Here is a 19,870-nt window from a genome sequence, read left to right as displayed (position 1 = left end):
AAGAATATTCAAATATTTCTAATTACATTGGGCGGAGATGGTTTGGGGCGGCAGTAGCTCAGGTGGTAGAGCGGGTTGGCTGGTAACCTGAAGGTTGTTGGTTCGATCCCGGCTTCACCAAGTAGAGTGTCGAGGTGTCTTTGACAAAGCACCTAACCCTGACTGATGTCGCGATGTGATGTCGAATCCAGACATCCTGCTGATGCTGGAACAGAGACTTCCAACCCTCCAGCAGAAGCGCCCCAAGGCCATGAAATGCGCCGAGCGGGAAATAATGAGGATGATGATGATGATGAGAGAAATACCTGTTGCATTTCCTATTTAACCCTCTTATCTGGCAGTTTCGTCACTTTGCTAATTATCTGCTAAAAAAAACCTTACCATGAAAAAATATATAGGATAGGTAGTATTTGGACTAGTATTATGACTTTAATAAGCAATTAGTGAACATCGATTTTTTTTAGATAATTCAATTGAAAGTTAATTGCTTATGTGTGTGTGAGAAAAATGGATAAATTGCATCTACTAATGCAATATTTATCGTTCATACACATATTATACATACAAATATTCAGAATGAGGAGCTGATTGCTCATATGAAATATAAGGAAAAAGGTTCAATAAACATCCATTTTAAGAAATTCAACTTAACGTTTTTTCAATTTTGTGTACATTTACTTTTACATTTAGGGAATTTAGCTTTACTCCAAAACTTTAATCCAAAGCGATTTACAGTCAGGCACATTTATCAGAAGAAGTTGAAACAATATATAGCTGTCGGTACAGTAAGGAATGTCCATAGAACCAAGCAAAGCACTAACAATCGCTAGGTTAACCCATTCCCCGTACACAACAAAGCTCGCTAGGATAAGATGCTAAATAACTAAGTACTATAACTAAATACTATAACTATGGTACCACATACAATCAGCGCATACATTAAGTACCAGGCATACATACAATAAATAGGAGGGGTGGGAAGGGGGGATATGCAGAGTCTAGTTGAACTATCAGTAGTATTACCAGTGTGTGTTCACCAGTGTGTGTGTGTGTGTGTGTGTGTGTGTGTGTGTGTGTGTGTGTGTGTGTGTGTGTGTGTGTGTGTTGTGTGTGTGTGTGTTGTGTGTGTGTGTGTGTGTGTGTGTGTGGTGTGTGTCATATGTAGCCTCTTTAAGGAAATGCAGGACCGTGTGTCCCAGGGGAAGGGGAACACGGGCAGGGTCATAGACTTCAGGAAGTTCCTGAAACGGCCCGACAGACCTCCCCCCCCCCCCCCTGCTGCGCCTCGTCGCAAGGCAGTCCCGCCCCCGCCCCGGCTGGTGAAGAGGAAGGTGGAGGTGGACCTGCTGAAGCTCTGCTGGGGGGAGTCGTGGAAGACCCTCAAGCCGACCAAGAGGGGGCGCTGTCACCAAACCTCCTCGCTGAGGAGCACCATCAGCCCGGGCAGGAGGTCCCGGGCAGGAGCCGCCAGGGGCGGGGAGGAGGAGGCCAGCCCGGGATGGACAGACTCCTGGAAACTGGTTAGCATACAGCCAGTGATCTAGCTAACCCGGCATCAAGCGCTTTCGTGCTCTTGCTGCACGCAAATGTATCTACTGCATCGTGTCCCAGAGCGCGAATGATCCGACAATGAAATGTAAACCCATGATTGGGAAAAAGTTTACTCCGACTTTTTCGTGCTAGGCAGAACGGCATTTAAACCTATGCACTTCCATGTGGATGGGAGGTGCCTCCTAGTTATTGATACGTCATAACAGCGATCTTATCTTTCAGATTTTTGCAGCAGACCTCCACAAAAACTGAAAAAACTTCACTTAAACCCAGTCTCACACCAGAATGTAGTATAACTACGTGGTCCACCGCGTAAAACATACTAGTTTAACAACAGTGGCTCTAAAAATGTGACTAATCTTTTCAAGGGGCCCGCGTTTTGGTAAAAGTAGTAGTTAGAAACGTGACTTTTATTGTCATTAGCTTCATTCAGGGATGGTATATATATGACATTTAGCTGGTCACCTGCTCGTGGCGTTTTTCATGCTTAATTGGGGGTTTAATCTCTATTAAGTCTTTACATGGTACACTTGGCCTTTAGCATCTGCAGCAATGTACTAGCATGGAAAGGCTATGGTTATTTTCTACACTGAAGTCCTATTTTCCGGTTACACATACGTTCTCCATCTATGATTAATAAAATACCCATTACTTTATCTTGTCCTATCTCTTCTAAGGTGAAGCCCAGCCCAGCGCCTCCCGGCCCCACCGGCGTGGGGGAGGGCCAGGCGTGGGAGGTGGTGACGGAGAGCCGGTCCCTGGGCAGGTATCAGCCGCGGGTGGGGGGCTACTGCCTCCCCGTGTGGGCCACGACCTGGAAGACCATGATCTTTGTGTTCAGGCAGCAGAAGCCATGGTGGGACAGGGAATGGCCCAGCCGGCCCCCCCCTGAACCACAGGACAAGACCCCCCAGCTGCTGGCCTTGGAGACACAGGTCGACTCCACTCTATACAGCACTTTCATTACTTTAGACCAGTGGTTCTCAGAGTTCTTATACCGCGTACCACCTGAGGAAATATTTGTCTCCCCAAGTACCAACATTATGACAATGATAAAATATCACGGAAAATTTCTCTGCATACCACGAAATAGTGCATCCTACAGTACCACCGTTTGAGATCCAATGCTTTAGAAGAGGGTTTCCCAAACTTTTTTTTCTAGGGACCAACCTTTTCAAATTACCAACCAAGACCCAATTCGCCTTATCTATAAATAATGAGAAGAACGAATATATGATCTTAAACCAGCCATTTTGAAGAGAATCACAATGCTTGTTAAATACTTCATAAATGCGACCAAATAAATGCATTTAGCAGGCTATCTAATTTTTTAAATTTCCTCTCATCAGTAAAACAAACACATGTACGCTAGCCTTTCATACCAGATTCAAAATTATCAATAAAATTATCAGAACAAGACGAACATTAGTACTATCAAAAACATGCTTCTAGTTGATCGTTTTTTTAAATTATCATGCCAAACAGGTAGGCTTATATTTAAGTGCAGCTATGGTTATCAATCAACCACATCATATGGTTATGTCAATCAACCACATCAGATAAGATCAACTTTATTAATCCCCAGTGGGAGAAATTCCCTTCCCTTCCTATCTTACTCTGCATTAAAAAGGATAAAACCTTAAAAAAATAAATAACAATATTATTCATTTTTTTAGAAAGACTGCTTTAGACAGTATGGTGGATCTGGAGAGCGGCGTTGTCTTCAGGGCTGACAGAATAACAGCAGCCTCATGTTAAAGCAGGGGTGGTGATGTATTCATTTATCAGTTTACTCTGTTCTCCAGAGGCCAGCAGAGTGAAGAGCTATGGATTTTTTATTATTATGAGTATTATGAATAATATAAATAATACGATTTTTATTTTATGTGAGATTAACGTCATTATTTTAATAATTGTAATTTCATATCAATAAGGAACCTTATTTGAATCGCTATAGACTAATATAAATATCAATCATATTCTGGTTCTTTAGTGTGAGCGTCCCGACTGGCAGCAGGCCTGGAGAATGTCTGTAACTGCTCCGCCGGCCGACACAGAACCCCCCGCTGGGACAACCAAGATGGCCGACGTCTTTCTCCCAGGTTGGAACTCTGCCTGGCGACTGGCAGGAGCTCACCCTACTTCAGACGAGGGTGCAGAGCCAAGGAACTGGAACGACCTGTCCTGGAAGCTCCGCCCACAGAGCAGGTATTACCTCTATCTATCTATCTATCTATCTATCTATCTATCTATCTATCTATCTATCTATCTATCTATCTATCTATCTATCTATCTATCTATCTATCTATCTATCTATCTATCTATCTATCTATCTATCTATCTATCTATCTATCTATCTATCTATCTATCTATCTATCTATCTATCTATCTATCTATCTATCTATCTATCTATCTATCTATCTATCTATCTATCTATCTATCTATCTATCTATCTATCCATCCATCCATCCATCCATCCATCCATCCATCCATCCATCCATCCATCCATCCATCCATCCATCCATCCATCCATCCATCCATCCATCCATCCATCCATCCATCCATCCATCCATCCATCCATCCATCCATCCATCCATCCATCCATCCATCCATCCATCCATCCATCCATCTATCTATCTATCTATCTATCTATCTATCTATCTATCTATCTATCTATCTATCTATCTATCTATCTATCTATCTATCTATCTATCTATCTATCTATCTATCTATCTATCTATCTATCTATCTATCTATCTATCTATCTATCTATCGATCACACTATCCATCGATCACCCTATCTATCAGTCCCTCTGTCTGTCTGTCTGTCTGTCTGTCTGTCTGCCTGCCTGTCTGTCTGTCTATTTGTTGGTCTGTATTTCTAGATGGTGTATGCCATCACTAACTTCCCAGCATCACCATGCCAGCGCTTTAGAGAAGAGCCGATTGGCTGCCAGCTTCCTTCTGACTCAGTCCCTCAAGGTACAGTATTTATATATACAACTAATATATACTACTCATATACAGTACTGATAAATACTACTAATATATGCTATGTGTCAGTAGTCATACACAGTACTAATACAGAGGTGCATGTCAATAAATTGAATATTGTGGAAAAGCAGTGTGTATCCTTCTATACTCATGGTCAAAAATGTATGTCCGTCCAAAAAAGATTGGACGGAGCCACTGCCGTTAGACAAAGGGGTTATCCAACAAACAATGAGGACATTTAATGAGAGCAAAAACACATTAAAAAAATACAAAACAGAAAACAGCTAACTGCAGACAGAGGACCACAAATATTTGTATAGCAATTTCCCCGAAACAACGTCACAATGTTATAAAGTACTTATACACAGTACTAATATGTACCACTAATATATACTACTTGTTTATAGTACGTATAAATACCACAAATATATACCACGAATATATGCTACTAATATTCCAACAGATATTCATGTTGTTTTAATATCATAAACATTTCTATTTTGTGAACAGACAGAGGGGGAGGACGAGGAAGAGGGCGAGGAAGAGGAGATGGAAGAGGAGATAGAAGAGGAGGAGACTGAAGAGGAGGAGACTGAAGAGGAGGAGGAGACAGAAGAGGAGGAGGAGGAGGAGACTGAAGAGGAGGAGGAGAGGCAGGAGGGCTCCATGAAGGTTCTTCGTCTGCGGTTCCGTGAGTTTGGTGCGGCGTGGAGGAGCAGTTCCTGGCGGGCGTTCCACCGCCCGGAGGAGAAGGAGGAGGTGGACTCCGGCTGGAGGAGCGCCTGGAGGCTCCACAGGGAGGTGCAGGCTAACAGCGTGCAGGAGGAAGTGCTGCTCCTCAGGGGGCGAGGCCTCTGGGCCGATGATGGCCTTCCAGACCTCAAGGAGTGGAAGAAGAGCTGGAGATACGCAGCAAAGGAGGAGGAGGAGGAGGAGGAGGAGGAGGAGGAGGAGGAGGAGGAAGACGAGAAGGTGGAGGAGGAAAATAAAATAGAAGAAGTGAAGCCATTGTGGAGGAGCTCGAGATACGCAGAAGAAAAGCAGGTACAGGAGGAGGAAGAGGAGGAGGAGGAAGAAACAGAGCAGGAGGAGGAGGAAGACGAGAAGGTGGAGGAGGAGGAAAATAAAATAGAAGAAGTGAAGCCGTGGTGGAGGAGCTCGAGGTATGCAGGAGAGAAGGAGCAGTTGAAGGAAAAGGAGGAGGAGAAAGAAGAAGAGGACGAGGAGGTGGAAGAGGAGAAGGTGGAGGAAGTGAAAGAGTGGAGGAGGGACTGGAGACAGGCAAGAGAGAAGGATGAGGAAACTGAGGAGGAGGAGAAGGAGGAGGAGACAGAGAAGGAGGAAGAGGAGAAGGATGAGGAGACGGACCAGGAGGAGGAGGAAGAGGTGGATGAGGAGGAGGAGGCAAATAAAATAGAAGAAGTGAAGCCATGGTGGAGGAGCTCGAGATACGCAGGAGAAAAAGAGGAAGAGGAGACAGAGAAAGAGGAGAAGGAGGAGGAAGAGACAGAGCAGGATGAGGAGGAAGAGGAGGAGGAGGATGGGGAAGAGGAGAAGGTGGAGGAGGTGAAAGATTGTAGGAGGAATTGGAGAAAGGCAGGAGAGAAGGATAAGGAGATTGAGGAGCAGGGGCAGGAGGAGGAGGAAGATAAAGAGGTGGGGGAGGAAGATAAACTAGAAGAAGTGGTGCCGTGGTGGAGGAGCTCGAGATACCAAAGAGAGAAGGAGGAGGTGAAGGAAAAGGAGGAGGAGAAAGAAGAGGAGGAGGAGGAACTGGAGGATGAGAAAGAAAGGGAGGATGGGGAAGAGGAGGTGAAGGAGAGGGAGGAAAATGATGAAGAGGGAGCAACAGAGGAGAAGGGGAAGGGGGAGGATCAATTAGAGGAGAAGATGAATGATTGGAGGAGGAGCTGGAGATCCCTGGAGAGGAGGAGGGAGAGGAGAAGGAGGAGGAAGAGGAGGAGGAAGAGGAGGAGGAGGAGGAGGAGACAGAGGAGGAGGAGAAGGAGGAAGAGGAGGAGACAGAGGAGGAGGAGAAGGAGGAGGAGACAGAGCAGGATGAGGAGGACGAGGAAGAGGTGGAGGAGGAGGAAAATAAAGAAGAAGAGGTGGTGCCGTGGTGGAGGAGCTCGAGATATGCAAGAGAGAAGGAGGAGGTGAAGGAAAAGGAGAAGGAGAAAGAAGAGGAGGATGAGAAAGATGGGGAGGAGGATGGGGAAGCGGGGAAGGTGGAGGAGGTGAAAGATGAAGAGGAGACAGAGCAGGATGAGGAAGAGGAAGAGAAAGAGTTAGAGGAGGCAAAGATTGAAGAGGAGGAGAAGGAGGAGGAGGCTGAGGAGGAGACAGAGAAGGATGGGGAGGAAGAGAGAGAGGTGGAGGAGGAGGAAAATAAACTAGAAGAAGTGGTGCCGTCGTGGTGGAGCTCGAGGTACGCAGGAGAGAAGGAGGAGGTGAAGGAAAAGGAGGTGGAGAAAGAAGAGGAGGAGATGAAAGAGTGGAGGAAGGACTGGAGACAGGCAGGAGAGAAGGTGGAGGAGGAGCACGAGGAGGAGGAGGAAGAGCAGGATGAGGAGGAAGAGAAAGAGGTGGAGGAGGAAGAGATTGAAGAGGAGGGGAAGAAGGAGGAGCAAAATGATGAAGAGGGAGCAACAGAGGAGGTGGGAAAGGGGGAGGATCAATTAGAGGAGAAGATGAAGGATTGGAGGAGGAGCTGGATATCCCCAGCAGAGGAGGAGGGAGAGGTGAGAGAGAAGGAGGAGGAGGAGGAGGAGGAGGAGGAGGAGGAGGAGGAGGAGGAGGAGGAGGAGGATGAAGAGACAGAGCAGGTTGAGGAGGAAGAGGAAGAGGTGAAGGAGGAGGAAGAGGTGGAGGAGGAGGAAAATAAAATAGATAAGGTACAGGTGCAGGAAGAGGAGGTGAAGGTTGAGCTGGAGGAGGTGAAGGAGGAGGATGAGACAGATGGGGATGAGGCGAATGAGGAGGTGACGGAGGGTGAGATGAAGCAGTGGTGGAGGAGCTGGAGATTCGCAGCAATGGTGAAGGAGGTGAAGGTTGAAAAGGAGAACGCAGAGGAGGTGAATGAGTGGAGAAAGAGCTGGAGAAACACTGTAGAGGAGGAGGAGGAAGAGGAGGAGGAGGAGGAGGAGGAGGAGGGAGAGGTGAAGGAGAAGCTAGAAGAGGAGAAGGTTGAGCAGGAGGAGGGGAGGGTAGAGGATGCTGATGAGGAGACAGATGAGGAAGAGGTGAAGGAAAAGCAAGATGAGGGAGAGGTGAAGGAGCAGGTGAAGGGGGAGGAGATGGTGAAGGAAGAGGAAGATGAAGAGGAGGAGGACTCAGATGAGGAGGAAGAGGTAAAGGAGGAGGAGGTGAAGGTTACGGTAGAGGAGGTAGATGAGGTTAGGGTGGAGCAGGAGAAGGATAATGATGAAGAGGAGGAGACTGATGAGGAGGAAGAGGTGAAGGAGGAGGAGGTGAAGGTTGAGGTAGAGGAGGTAGATGAGGTTAATGTGGAGCAGGAGGAGGAGGACTATAAAGAGGTGGAAAAGGTGAAGGTAGAGGAGGAGGAGGTGAAGGAGAAGAATAATGAAGATGAGGAGAATATTGAAGATGAGGAGGAAGAGGTGAGGGAAGAGGTGAAGGTTGAGCAGGAGGAGGAGGACTATAAAGAGGTGGAAGAGGTGAAGGATGAGCAGGAGGAGGTAGAGGAGGAGGGTGATGAAGAGGAGGAGGGTGATGAGGAGGAAGAGGTGAAGGAGAAGGTAGAGGAGGAAGAGGGAGGTGAGGTGAAGGTGGAGCAGGAGTATAATGAAGAGGCCGAGACAGATGAGGAGGAAGAGGTGAAGGAGAAGGTAGATGAGGTCAAGGTGGATCAGGATGAGGAGAAAATGAAGGAGGAGGACGATGAAGAGGAGGAGACAGATAAGGAGGGAGAGGTGAAGGAGAAGGTAGAGGAGGAGGAGGGAGGTGAGGTGAAGGTGGAGCAGGAGTATAATGAAGAGGCCGAGACAGATGAGGAGGAAGAGATGAAGGTTGAGCAGGAGGAGGAGGATGAAGAGGAGGAGACAGATGAGGAGGAAGAGGTGAAGGTTGAGCAGGAGGAGGAGGATGAAGAGGAGGAGACAGATGAGGAGGAAGAGGTGAAGGAGGAGGTAGAGGAGGAGGAGGTGAAGGAGAAGGATAAATATGAGTTGGTGATGCAGTGGTGGAGGAGATGGAGATGCACACCAAAGGTAGAGGAGGTGAAGGAGAAGGAGGAGGAGGAGGATGAAGAGGAGGAGACAGATGAGGAGGAAGAGGAGAAGGAGAAGTTAGAGAAGATGAATGGGTCGGAGGAGTTGAAGGAGGGAGATAAAGCAGAGGAAGGGGAGGTAGATGAGATAAAGGACGGGACGAGGAGATCGAGAAACTCAGGAGGGATGCAGGAGGTGGAGGTAGAGGAGGAAGAAGTGTTTGAGGATGCGATGGAAGAGTTTGAGGATGCGAAAGAAGGGCATGGCATAGATGCTGAGAAAGACGAGGAAGTAGAGGAGACAAAACAGTGGGAAAACTCTTAATGTGATTGTCCTCATATGTATAATAAATTCCTATTTAATTGTATCATTCACATTTATATAACATGAAAGTATATTGTATTTTTGTGTTCCCGTATACAGTAGTATGTTCCTGTATGAGATTTGTATTATTTATATTAATTATTTTAGGATATGTGTTACAATGATATTTCCCAGTCAAATTGTTTTTTTTAAGTTACTTATTGATATATTAATGATAATGTTGAATAATGCAAAGTATTATTATTGTTGGATTCCCTTCGGACAAAAACTTTGAAAACTAGAAAGAATTATTCAAGGGTTAATTCTTCAAGTATAGAGTGTTAAGAAATTACTTTCAGTCGATAAAAACTGTCTTAATTAAAACTTTTTATTGAAATCATTGTTTGAGATTCTTCCATATTTCTCTGTTCATGTAGAATAACATAAGTATATTGATATGAGTATAAACATACGTAATTTATCTGAACAATATCAACTATGAAGAGCATGACGTCCGGTGGGTTTCTTGTGCGGGTGTGGGGGGCTGCTGGCAATGAGGTTCAGATTGGGCGGCAGAGGTCGGGGTCTAGGTTCCTTCTGCTCGACAGAGATGAAGAGTAGGTCTGGGGAGGGGAGGTAGCGTGCCTGGCCAGGGGTCTGGGAGTCTGGGGTTACGGGAAGGCATTCGTAGGCAATTCGACATCTGTTAGGCGGAGGGTCATGCCGCCAAGAGGGGATGATAGACAGGGATCGGATGTTGGGCCTTCTGGTTGCAGAGCAGGGCTTTGGCTGGTAGGTAAGCATCACAATGGAGTGTTGAATGGTATGTACATGTTCCACATGTAGCCTACTGCACTGCAGTAGTAAATATAAGAGGTATAAGAAGGCTGTCCGGTCCAGCTGATGTATCAGAGGTGTGATTTATTTTCCTTTATTATTTTCCCCTATATATTTAGATTTGTGATTTATTTATTCGTACTGACCTCCAAACATATGTATAGCAGCATAGCAGTGGTGGTGTTTACATCGCCTCTATATTTAAACAAAAAGAGGAATGTAACTTTTTTTGTTCCCGTATACAGCAGTATGTTTCTGCATGACATTTGTATTATTTATATTATTTATTTTATGATATGGGGTTATATTGATGTTTCCCAGTTAAAAAATGTTTTCTCGTTACTTATTGATAAAGTAATGATAATGTTGAAAATAAATCACAAAAAACACAAAGTAAATCACAAAAAACGTTAGATGTGAACACGTTGGATTGCCTTTGGATAAAAGCTTGCGGGCGTTAAACAACGGACATGGAAGAGACAATTTTGGGAACAGCTGATTGTTTCTTCAGCCTTCCCAGTTGTTCTGAACGCATCACGACGGCAGCGCACCAATAGGGGCGCCGTTTACCCAGCTGCGTCACCAGTGTGGCGGGCTTGAATTGGCTCCATGTTTCTAGGCACCCTCTCTGCTGTTGAGGTTTGTTTATAAGTTTGTTTACTTTCTTACGACCACAGCCAGGGTGAATATAATGTTTTTGACTGCCTTCCTATAAATTATCACATCAAATCCGCTTCTTGTTCTTGTTTAGATGTTTAATTCTGTCTAAACCGTTTGCCGGTAGCGTGGGGAAGCCTTTTTTTTTTATCACTGCACTATCTTACATGGTATCAATCTAAAGAATGTATATTTACCCATGTATCCTGTCATGTAGTTTTGAAGTGACGTAGTGGTTGGGGACGTACATTGTAACTACATACTGTTATATCAATCCCAAACACAGCGACTATTAAACATTGTTTCAAAAAGAAAACACATCGAATATGTACGAGCCAAAATGGAAGTATTTCTTAGTTGAGAAAGGTGGAAAATACAGGTAACGAGAGTGTGAGCGCAGCAGCTGAACTTTGAGCTCTGTGACGTCCAGGATGGATTGGGACGAAGAGCGTCCAGTGTCCCCTGGGTCCACCGTCACCACGCTGATGTCCTGCAGCGGACACCTGCCTCCCGCCCACCAGACCATACGCTGTGGAGACCAGGTGAACAGCCTTACCGTACCCTGCCCACCCACGTGTTACCACCCCTGACTCAGGGTCAGGGGAGGGTTAGGTTTTGGGTTAAGTTAGGTAACCTTACCCTGACCCTCATTAACCCCAAACCTTTTGTTGTGATGACCGGCGTGGAGCCCTGACCTACATAGGCAGGTTTACACTTTAGTGTAGCCCGAGTTCGTGATTCAAGATCCACGACGTCAGGACTTGGACACACAACGTGGATCTTTGCTGAGCTGCCTGCATTATACCTCGCATCATTTAACGTGAACACAAGGGCGTTTACAACCACAAATGTACACGAATCCGTGAGCAAATCCGGGTTTCTGAAACGCAAAAAGTCTGCTCCATTGAAAATACGTTAAATGACTTAGACATGAATCTCTGCATACATGCAGGATGCACACCTTTGTGTGCATCCTACCAAACCCTACCCCAAAACAAACTGAACAGTAACCCTTCGCTTTACCTTACCCTGACCATGCAGTACACATGCCCTAACCTCGCCCAGACTGGTTGTTTGACAGCCTGGTAAATAAGTCGACTGGTTCACCGCCTGTCCGGCTTAACTTGTCTGCAGGAGTTTGCCTCAGCGTCTGCGGCGCTGGATGCCTACATCGCTGATTTTGAGCGGTGGCACCTGTCCCCCGGGGCCCTGTCGCGCTCCACGGGGCCCCGGTTAGACCTGCTGCCGAACGTTACCCCCTCCCCCCAGCCTGGGTGTCCCCGACCACCTGGGACTCTGCGCAACAGAGACGGTGAGACCGGCGTCATGCTGGGTGTGATTGTAATGTAACATATGGTGTCATGAAGGAGGAGAATTAAATGTCCATATATTATTGATATAAAGATTCTGGTGAATGCAGAGCTTCTGATTTTCTCTTATTTTCTATCAAGAAATCGTTGCTCAATCATGACCAAACTAAAATCATTTGCTAATAAGTGGTCTACTCTAAATGAAGATTAAATGGGTCTTATCATGGTGTTCGATGATGTACCATCACACTTTCTCTCTCCCGTAGTCCTCACCGAGCTGCTGACAGAGTCAGAGCTGTATTCCCTGTCGCTCCCGGCAACCACCTCCCTGCGTTGCCGTGCCGACGAAGACGAGGTGGATTTGACAACGGAGGAACTTCTGGCCATCCCTAGTGATGGCTCACTGCCAGTTACCAAGACGACCGCCTACCTCACTGGTGGGGCTTTAACTCTCCTCACATCTTACCTCATACCCTTATTTCGTTACAAAATATGATGCAATATCATATATGTATTATTTAAAGGGATCTCAAAACGTTGAATAACCATAATGTGTAATAGAGGGATTTAGGAAGGAATATAACAAAAAGTCGATCCCTTTAAATCTGAATATAATCTGTAATGCAATCAATATAAATGTAATATAATAAAAAAAAAGAAGAAGAAAATACTCTCATGCCCTCTACAGACCTCCGCCACCGCTCCCTCTGTCGCCCGGGCAACTGCTTCAGCCCTCAGCCGGGGGGCTCCTGCCACTCAAGTGGACCACTGGGCGGGGCCAGGGACCGAAGCCACGCCCCCTCACCCAACAAGTAGGGTTGGGATTGTATTCCCTGTGTAGCTCAGTGGGTAGAGCTAGGCACTAACCTGCAGGGTTAGGGGTCCTATTCCCTGTAACATGTGTCTCTGTCCTTCAGGTGGAGGGACGAAGACATGGACAGGAAGTGTCTGAGCAGACAGGAAGTGACCCAACTCCAGAACTCACAGGTGAAAACAATGCAAAACATGTTGTATATGATTTCAATCTCCACTATTAGACAGTGTTGTTATGAATTGACCAATCACCTTTTCCTCTCCAGTCTGCCGGACCAGTGATTGGGGCAGACTGCCTTAGCTCCTCCCACTTATCAGCCTCTTTCCGAGACCTAGGCACCGCCTACTATCGTCGCAGTTACCAGCCCCCTGGACATGCCCACTCTGTACATTGTTCCCACCTCCAAAGCCCATCTCCCATTTTGAGATCACACCACCCCCTAAACAGGATTGGCCACGCTCAGTGTTGCCACGCCCTGTATGGTCACGCCAACCCGCAACAGCCAATGGATGGCCAGCTGGCTGCGAGCCCATCGGGATTCTGGGAAAAAGCAGGTTAAAGATCTTTTTCAAAACTAACAATAAAATCTAGTAATGACAAGTTCATCATGGAAATGAAATGATCGTAGAGTTTAGAGTGTATGTATATAGGCTGACTGATTATTGAAGTGCTTGTGAACGGTCTTTAGGTTCCATACCCCACCGTGTCCCCGCCTGGTTGGACCAACTCCCCGGGGAGGACGGGCAGGAGCAGGAGGAGGAGGAGGAGCAGCAGCAGGAGGAGGAGGAGGAGCTGCTCTCTGTGTCTCTCCTAACAGACGATACGCCAGGTGTCTGTCCAGGGGCAGTCGATGAGCGCCGCCTCCTATTGGCCGGCACAGGACACGACCCCAAAGGACACGCCCCCATAGGATGCACCAACACGGGACACGCCCCCATGGGATTCACCCACACAGGACACCCCCATACAGGACCCGCTCACACAGAACACGCCCCCACAGGATACACCCACACAGGACACGCCCCTAGGATGTCAATTGGTGATTTATCGTGTCCCTTGGACTAAAGTAAAAGGCATTTTCTCGTTGATCTGATATTTTGTTACACTGTAACTTGTATATATTGTTTATATAATATACATGTTGTTAATATAAATAAATATATGTTTATATATTTCATGTCTGCAGAATATGTAATGCTAGTAGGAATTATTTATTGAATGTTTACTATGATTTGGGAAACGATTTGTGACGCAACAATTTATCCAATATCCTTAGTGTGAACATTTTCCCCGTTAAACTAAACAGAGAGGTTGTGCAGATTATTCGTTTTTCTATCGTCAAATAATTCCCAGATAATTTACTTTAAATGTTAACGGGAAATAACTTTTTTACATATTTCACGGCTGTTGAATCATGCATTCACTCATTCAGACATATTCACGCATGTCTAAACCATATGATTATATATATATATATATATATATATATATATATATATATATATATATAAACATATAAAATCGTAGAATGGTATTTTAAAATGCAAAACAGGTTAAAAATGTATACGTTGTGTATATAACAAACCTCGGGGTTCAATGTATAGGTCATGTGACCAAACCATCTGATAGCGCCACAGTGTCGTCACGTGTCAGATCATGTGACAAAGAAGAGAGGCGAGACCCAACAAAACACGGAACACAAGTCGGTAGGTGAAATGTTCACTTTATAGCCCCTTAAATCTCACTCATCCAGGCTTTCTAACAGTCGTGTCTGTGAACGTTTCCCGGGTGGACCTAGAGTCGAACCTAGACCGTTATTCACCCAAGTCTGTTATTCACCCGAGAGACGATACTTCATGTGCAAACCTTTGAAATACATGTGTGATATGTAACACAAACGAACAAGCACAATACATCAGCTATAACATAACTGCAAAGCTAAATGTGTTAAATGACGTGTGTTAATGTAGATTCTAAACAAGCGTATTGTTATAAGATATTATTATTGTAATTGCTGGTAGTAATCTGATGGCTTGTTTATAACATCAAACGGACCACAACAACAAAGGTGTTGTTCCTGGCCTCTGGTTGCTTTTTCTGTGTGTGCGCCCTGTGAAATGATTTCACATTCATTCCTCACATGTAATTGAATCAGCGGGTGTGTGTGTGTGTGTGTGTGTGTGTGTGTGTGTGTGTGTGTGTGTGTGTGTGTGTGTGTGTGTGTGTGTGTGTGTGTGTGTGCGTGCGTTATTTGTGTGTGTTATCTAAAAAGGTCGTTTTAAACCTCATCCGTCCATCGAGTAACGAGGTCAACGCGGCCTTGTTACAGGCAGTGTGTTAGGCTCAGAGGTCAGAGGTCATGTCGTCTGCCGTCGAGAGGACGGACGAGCTGGTCAGGGAGTACCTGACGTACCGCGGCTTCAGCTCCGCCCTAAGACACCTGGACACGGAGATCAAAGCGGACCGCGAGCGAGGCCTCAGGGTAGGAGGCACTTCCTGTCTGACTCTCTCCCCTCTCTCACTCTGAAGCGGCAAAAGGGGAACCGTGACACTCTGCTGTCTTCTGACACAAGAACTGCTTCCTACGTGACTGTTGTGTTGCTCGTACGTGTGTTGTTTTGCTTCGTACGTGTTGTGTGTTGCGTACTTTCTGATGACAGAGTACTGCCTTGTATTATCTCACACAAGAGGGGACTGTCTTATGAGTGTTTTGTATTATCACACACAAGAGGGGACTGTCTTATGAGTGTTGTGTATTATCACACACAAGAGGGGACTGTCTTATGAGTGTTGTGTATTATCACACACAAGAGGGGACTGTCTTATGAGTGTTGTGTATTATCACACACAAGAGGGGACTGTCTTATGAGTGTTGTGTATTTCACACACAAGAGGGGACTGTCTTATGAGTGTTGTGTATTATCACACACAAGAGGAGACTGTCTTATGAGTGTTGTGTATTTCACACACAAGAGGGGACTGTCTTATGAGTGTTGTGTATTTCACACACAAGAGGGGACTGTCTTATGAGTGTTGTGTATTATCACACACAAGAGGGGACTGTCTTATGAGTGTTGTGTATTATCACACACAAGAGGAGACTGTCTTATGAGTGTTGTGTATTATCACACACAAGAGGGGACTGTCTTATGAGTGTTGTGTATTATCACACACAAGAGGGGACTGTCTTATGAGTGTTGTGTATTATCACACACAAGAGGGGACTGTCTTATGAGTGTTGTGTATTATCACACACAAGAGGTGACTGCCTTATACCTGTGATGTGAAAAAATTGCAAAACGTTTGGACCAAGGACTTCAGTTGTCCAGTTTTGCGGTAGTTCTTTTTGGGACAGCTCCCCTCTAACCCCCCATCCTTCCTATTCTCTCCGGCTCCAGGTGGATCGTATCGTGGAGCAACTGCTCCAGCTGGTCTTGACCTTTGACCTGTCAGCTCTGCGTGACTACTGGGGTCACCTGGAGCGCCGCCTGTTCTCCCGCCTGCAGGAGGGCTACGCGCCTGCCGTCGCTAAGCTAACCACTAGCCTGTACCGCTACTATGTTGTCAACGCCATACAGGTCAACCTGATATACAACCAAATATACTGGGTCACATATATGTAGGCCTATCAAGGCGGTCTTTAGTTCCTGTGTCACGTCACTGTGATACAGATTGAAAATGTCTTTTCAAAATCCAATTTGTATCCAACTTAGAAAAAATATTTTTCAAACGACATAAACGACCGCGAGTGTTCATTGATGAAAATGTAGGCAGCGTGAAAACATGCAGTTATAAAGAAAATGGAGAATGCAAAACATCTCACCTCTATTAATGTTTCCAATTCTCCAGAAGGATATTAATATAGTCAATATTATATTAACGTTAATATTGTTAACATGATAAATGTTGTGTATTTTCCAGAAAGGGAACCAGGAAAGGACCCAGGAGTTTTTTCAGCGAATGGGGGCGGAGCTTCAGGGGGCCGCGGAGTGGCGTGATTGGTTCGCTCTCCCCTTCATCTTTGCGCCTGAGCAGAACCCCACCTTCGCGCTGTACTTTTCCCGCCAGTGGACTGACACCTTCCTGGTGTCCCTGCACAACTTCCTGTCCGCACTATTCCAGTGCATGCATATCCTTGGTGCTAACAATTTTGCATAGTTACCATATCCTAGTTGCTATCAAGCATATTAGTTTGCAAATCCTTGGTGCTAAGTTAGCATATATTTAGAAATAACCGTCTGTCACAATTCAAAAAAGGGTTCTGCCATAGAAAATGTACATTGCACAAGCAGTTAAAATAAAACATAGATAATAAGGTTGGCCTAGTAAACTATAAATATAAAATACTACTGGTGTTGGTTCTCTCTTTCTCTTTCTTGATCTCTTCCTATCTTCCTCATCTCTATTCGCCATCTCTTGTAGCCACCAATATTCAGATTCCCAGCATTCCCAGTTCTTCTCCCTGACTCCTCCCTCACCCCAGCCAGCGCTGCTGAGCTTCGACGCCGAGCTACAGCACACCACCATGCTAGCAGAGGAAAATCAGCAGCTACGACAGATGGTGAGACTATCATGAAGCTCAGCAACACTTAACCACTAGCTTCAACTGCTAGCTATTTAAAGTAATGGTGTTTATGTCATGTGGGATATGGAAGATGGCAGTCGAAAGTTTTTCAACTTGCATGAACCGCATCTCGGAAGGTGTTAATTATTAGTCTAACTTCTTCATGACACAAATGCAGCATAAGCAGCACTAAAAGCCTAAGATACCTAGAATAGGCTGCACCAAACATGAGTGTTTATTCATTGCATTACATTGTTTGATTGTTTCAAATGTTCCCAGATCACTATTAAAAGTACAATATGTAACATAGACACTGAATGTTTAAAATGTGTATTGCACCTTTAATGTTGGGGTTCATTTTTAACCTTAAAGGACAATTCCGGTGTAAAATGGATTTGGGATATGTTTTGTATGATAACGAATTGGAACATTTGTTTTGGAGCACAAAAACTAATATAGACGCATTCTTCAGTTGGCTGTTTTTAGCCGATTCTATAAAAATGCTATAAACTTGGAACGATAGGGGCATGTGTTATGGTTAAAAACTAAATCGCTATTTTAAACCACTTAAAAGGATAAAAGTAGGCCGACACTTCTTTGGTAGTATAATAATGGTCTTAACATATAAAACAAGGCATTGACAACTTTGTAAGTGTACAGATTGTTTTAATAAACAATCTGTACACTTACAAAGTTATAAATGCCTACGTGCTTTTTTGCTCCCAAAGGAATATTCCAACTCGGTATCATATTAAACATATCCAAGATCCATTTTACACCGGAGTTGTCCTTTAATGTTGGGGATCATTTTTAACCTTAAAGGTTGGGTACGGAATTTGCTTTTTTGGCCATTTTTGCAAAATTACTTGAAATCCTTATCATAACCCGCTTACAGCCACTGAGTTAGAAGTACTGACATGAAAATTAAACAAGTCAATCATCTGTGGAACGGGCAGGGCTCGAAAAACTCCAGCCAATCATTTGGATTGCCACCTCGTTGCATTGGACAGTAAGTACGTCAATCAACGGTCGTACTGCACTCCCCCTCCCCCGCGCCCCGCGCGCGACCCCTTCGTGCAGTACTCGTGACCCAGAGCTCGTGACCCAGAGCAAGCTCCTGTTTGTTGTTATCCTGCGGTAGCTACTGGAACTAGTTAATCCACATTTGGACCTAGCAGTAGAAGACAATTTCCATGGCAGACAAGACGCCACCATCCCCACCACCACCACCTCCACCAGCAAAGAGAAGGAAAACTCTTTTTCAGAGAGTAATTGATAATAAAAACGCTGAAAGAGAAAAACTGAAATCAAGAATAATCCTAGGCGCTGCTTTCGAACGTTGGCGGCCACTGAAGGACGAGAAGGGTCTAAAAACCGATGCTTGTGTGGCGGTTGACCTAGTTTCAAAGTTTATACCGTTTATACTCGGTAATACCGGTGTTGAGACGAGTGTATTACTCGTTGTGAAAATGTCCACACCGCAGCAACCCTAGTGAAAACCAGGACTTCCAATACAATTATATGAAACAAACATACATTTTCTAAAAATAGTAATGATTTATGTGACCGTTTAATGTTTATAATATCTGGTGCAACCATAGCCGCGAGAACGTATTCTCAGCAGGGGGTGCTGGAAAAAAACAACTCAGCCTGCACTAGACTCGCAACTCGTCACATTGATAAAAAAGATATATAGCAGCGCAGCTCAATTACACCAGTGCATGCGCGCACAGTTGAAAATCGATCGTTGTGTTCACTTCCTTCACACCATGGTTCACATCCAGCTGCTCACAGAACAAGTTTAGCGCACCACCGCTACCCTCACACTTTTTCATATAACCTTTTTTCAGCACTAGGTCATATGAGCATTAAATAAATGCTGCGTCTCAAAATGCCTTGGACAGCATCGAGGATGACTCGCTTTGCCACGGGCCGAAACAGTTCGGAGCGACCACAGCCAGAGCGAACACAGCGGGGCAGAGGAGTGTCAGGAATAGTCTTTGGTGTACACATCAGTACGGCCTATTTTCACTACTGTTTAGTGGCAATGCAGTGTTTTATTCTATGTCTTTTTATTTTCGTATATTATTTCAATGAATACAATTTATTTATTCATAAAAACAAGATCTGGTCTTCAAATCTTTTTTCCAAACATAGGTCGTCTTACAATGGGGTTTGTGTTTATATTCGGACCAATACGGTACAGCGGGCGCTCACATGACGTTAAGCATTTCCTGGTGCATAATGTGACGCTTCAGAACCTAAAATCCCGTTTCTCCCCGTTGACACGACAACACATAACCGGCGTTTTCAGAAATCTCCACTTTGGCCGGAGTTTTTAGAAATGATCGTTTTCTGTGATAAGACAGGGCCTCGGACAGGGGGTGTTGCAGCAACCCCAGCACCCCTACTTCCCGCGGTACTGGGTGCAACTTACAGCTGAATGTAGTGCCATGTTGTTAAACGAAAACCTACGCTAGCCTGGCTCGCTCTCGCGCATCTCTGTTCGCGCTCGTGCATGATTGCGCGTCCAGGTACTTGGAATGGGTGGAGTCAGAGTCAGCGTTGAAGGAGAGGGGGTAGGACCATTTGAGTTATGTATTTTCAAAAT

General features: G+C 45.1%; 3 protein-coding genes across 5 annotated transcripts in view; all 3 read left to right on the top strand.

The window, feature by feature from the left end:
- Nucleotides 1-1,325: 1,325 nt before the first annotated feature.
- On the top strand, nucleotides 1,326-9,698 carry LOC130372797 (calreticulin-like). The gene is made up of 6 exons (XM_056578957.1): nucleotides 1,326-1,520; nucleotides 2,229-2,486; nucleotides 3,545-3,759; nucleotides 4,437-4,533; nucleotides 5,056-5,457; nucleotides 9,642-9,698. The coding sequence occupies exons 2-6, from the start codon at nucleotides 2,376-2,378 to the stop codon at nucleotides 9,696-9,698; spliced, it is 882 nt and encodes a 293-aa protein (XP_056434932.1). The 5' UTR covers nucleotides 1,326-1,520; nucleotides 2,229-2,375.
- A 696-nt stretch (nucleotides 9,699-10,394) lies between these two features.
- Nucleotides 10,395-13,798, top strand: LOC130372222 (uncharacterized). 3 transcript variants are annotated; one of them, XM_056578079.1, is made up of 8 exons: nucleotides 10,395-10,553; nucleotides 11,002-11,113; nucleotides 11,706-11,883; nucleotides 12,148-12,318; nucleotides 12,570-12,693; nucleotides 12,799-12,868; nucleotides 12,961-13,249; nucleotides 13,384-13,798. In XM_056578079.1, exons 2-8 carry the CDS (start codon nucleotides 11,003-11,005, stop codon nucleotides 13,758-13,760), a joined length of 1,320 nt encoding a protein of 439 aa, XP_056434054.1. In that variant the 5' UTR covers nucleotides 10,395-10,553; nucleotide 11,002; the 3' UTR covers nucleotides 13,761-13,798. The 3 variants fall into 3 exon arrangements, with proteins under 3 accessions (XP_056434054.1, XP_056434055.1, XP_056434056.1); XM_056578080.1 differs by having other exon boundaries at nucleotides 10,538-10,596; nucleotides 13,384-13,792; XM_056578081.1 differs by lacking the exon at nucleotides 10,395-10,553 and having other exon boundaries at nucleotides 10,913-11,113; nucleotides 13,384-13,792.
- Nucleotides 13,799-14,331: 533 nt separating this feature from the next.
- The window catches only part of wdr91 (WD repeat domain 91), a 16,893-nt gene continuing 11,354 nt past the window's right edge, over nucleotides 14,332-19,870 (top strand). Inside the window, exons 1-5 of the mRNA XM_056578076.1 lie at nucleotides 14,332-14,401; nucleotides 14,968-15,177; nucleotides 16,094-16,273; nucleotides 16,617-16,824; nucleotides 17,174-17,256. Of these exons, the coding sequence (XP_056434051.1) occupies nucleotides 15,055-15,177; nucleotides 16,094-16,273; nucleotides 16,617-16,824; nucleotides 17,174-17,256 (594 nt within the window). The 5' untranslated portion in view covers nucleotides 14,332-14,401; nucleotides 14,968-15,054. The remainder of the gene's footprint in view (nucleotides 14,402-14,967; nucleotides 15,178-16,093; nucleotides 16,274-16,616; nucleotides 16,825-17,173; nucleotides 17,257-19,870) is intronic.

The sequence above is a fragment of the Gadus chalcogrammus genome, chromosome 19 (genome assembly GCF_026213295.1).
Source record: "Gadus chalcogrammus isolate NIFS_2021 chromosome 19, NIFS_Gcha_1.0, whole genome shotgun sequence".
NCBI lineage: Eukaryota > Metazoa > Chordata > Actinopteri > Gadiformes > Gadidae > Gadus > Gadus chalcogrammus.
This window is presented reverse-complemented; position numbering and strand designations above follow the sequence as displayed.

Coding starts and splice junctions, on each gene's coding strand:
- LOC130372797 (XM_056578957.1), top strand. CDS start 2,376: ATGATCTTTGTGTTCAGGCAGCAGAAGCCATGGTGGGACAGGGAATGG. Junction 2,487..3,544: donor TGCTGGCCTTGGAGACACAG/GTCGACTCCACT, acceptor CTGGTTCTTTAG/TGTGAGCGTCCCGACTGGCA. Junction 4,534..5,055: donor TTCTGACTCAGTCCCTCAAG/GTACAGTATTTA, acceptor TTTTGTGAACAG/ACAGAGGGGGAGGACGAGGA.
- LOC130372222 (XM_056578079.1), top strand. CDS start 11,003: ATGGATTGGGACGAAGAGCGTCCAGTGTCCCCTGGGTCCACCGTCACC. Junction 11,114..11,705: donor CCATACGCTGTGGAGACCAG/GTGAACAGCCTT, acceptor ACTTGTCTGCAG/GAGTTTGCCTCAGCGTCTGC. Junction 11,884..12,147: donor GACTCTGCGCAACAGAGACG/GTGAGACCGGCG, acceptor TCTCTCCCGTAG/TCCTCACCGAGCTGCTGACA.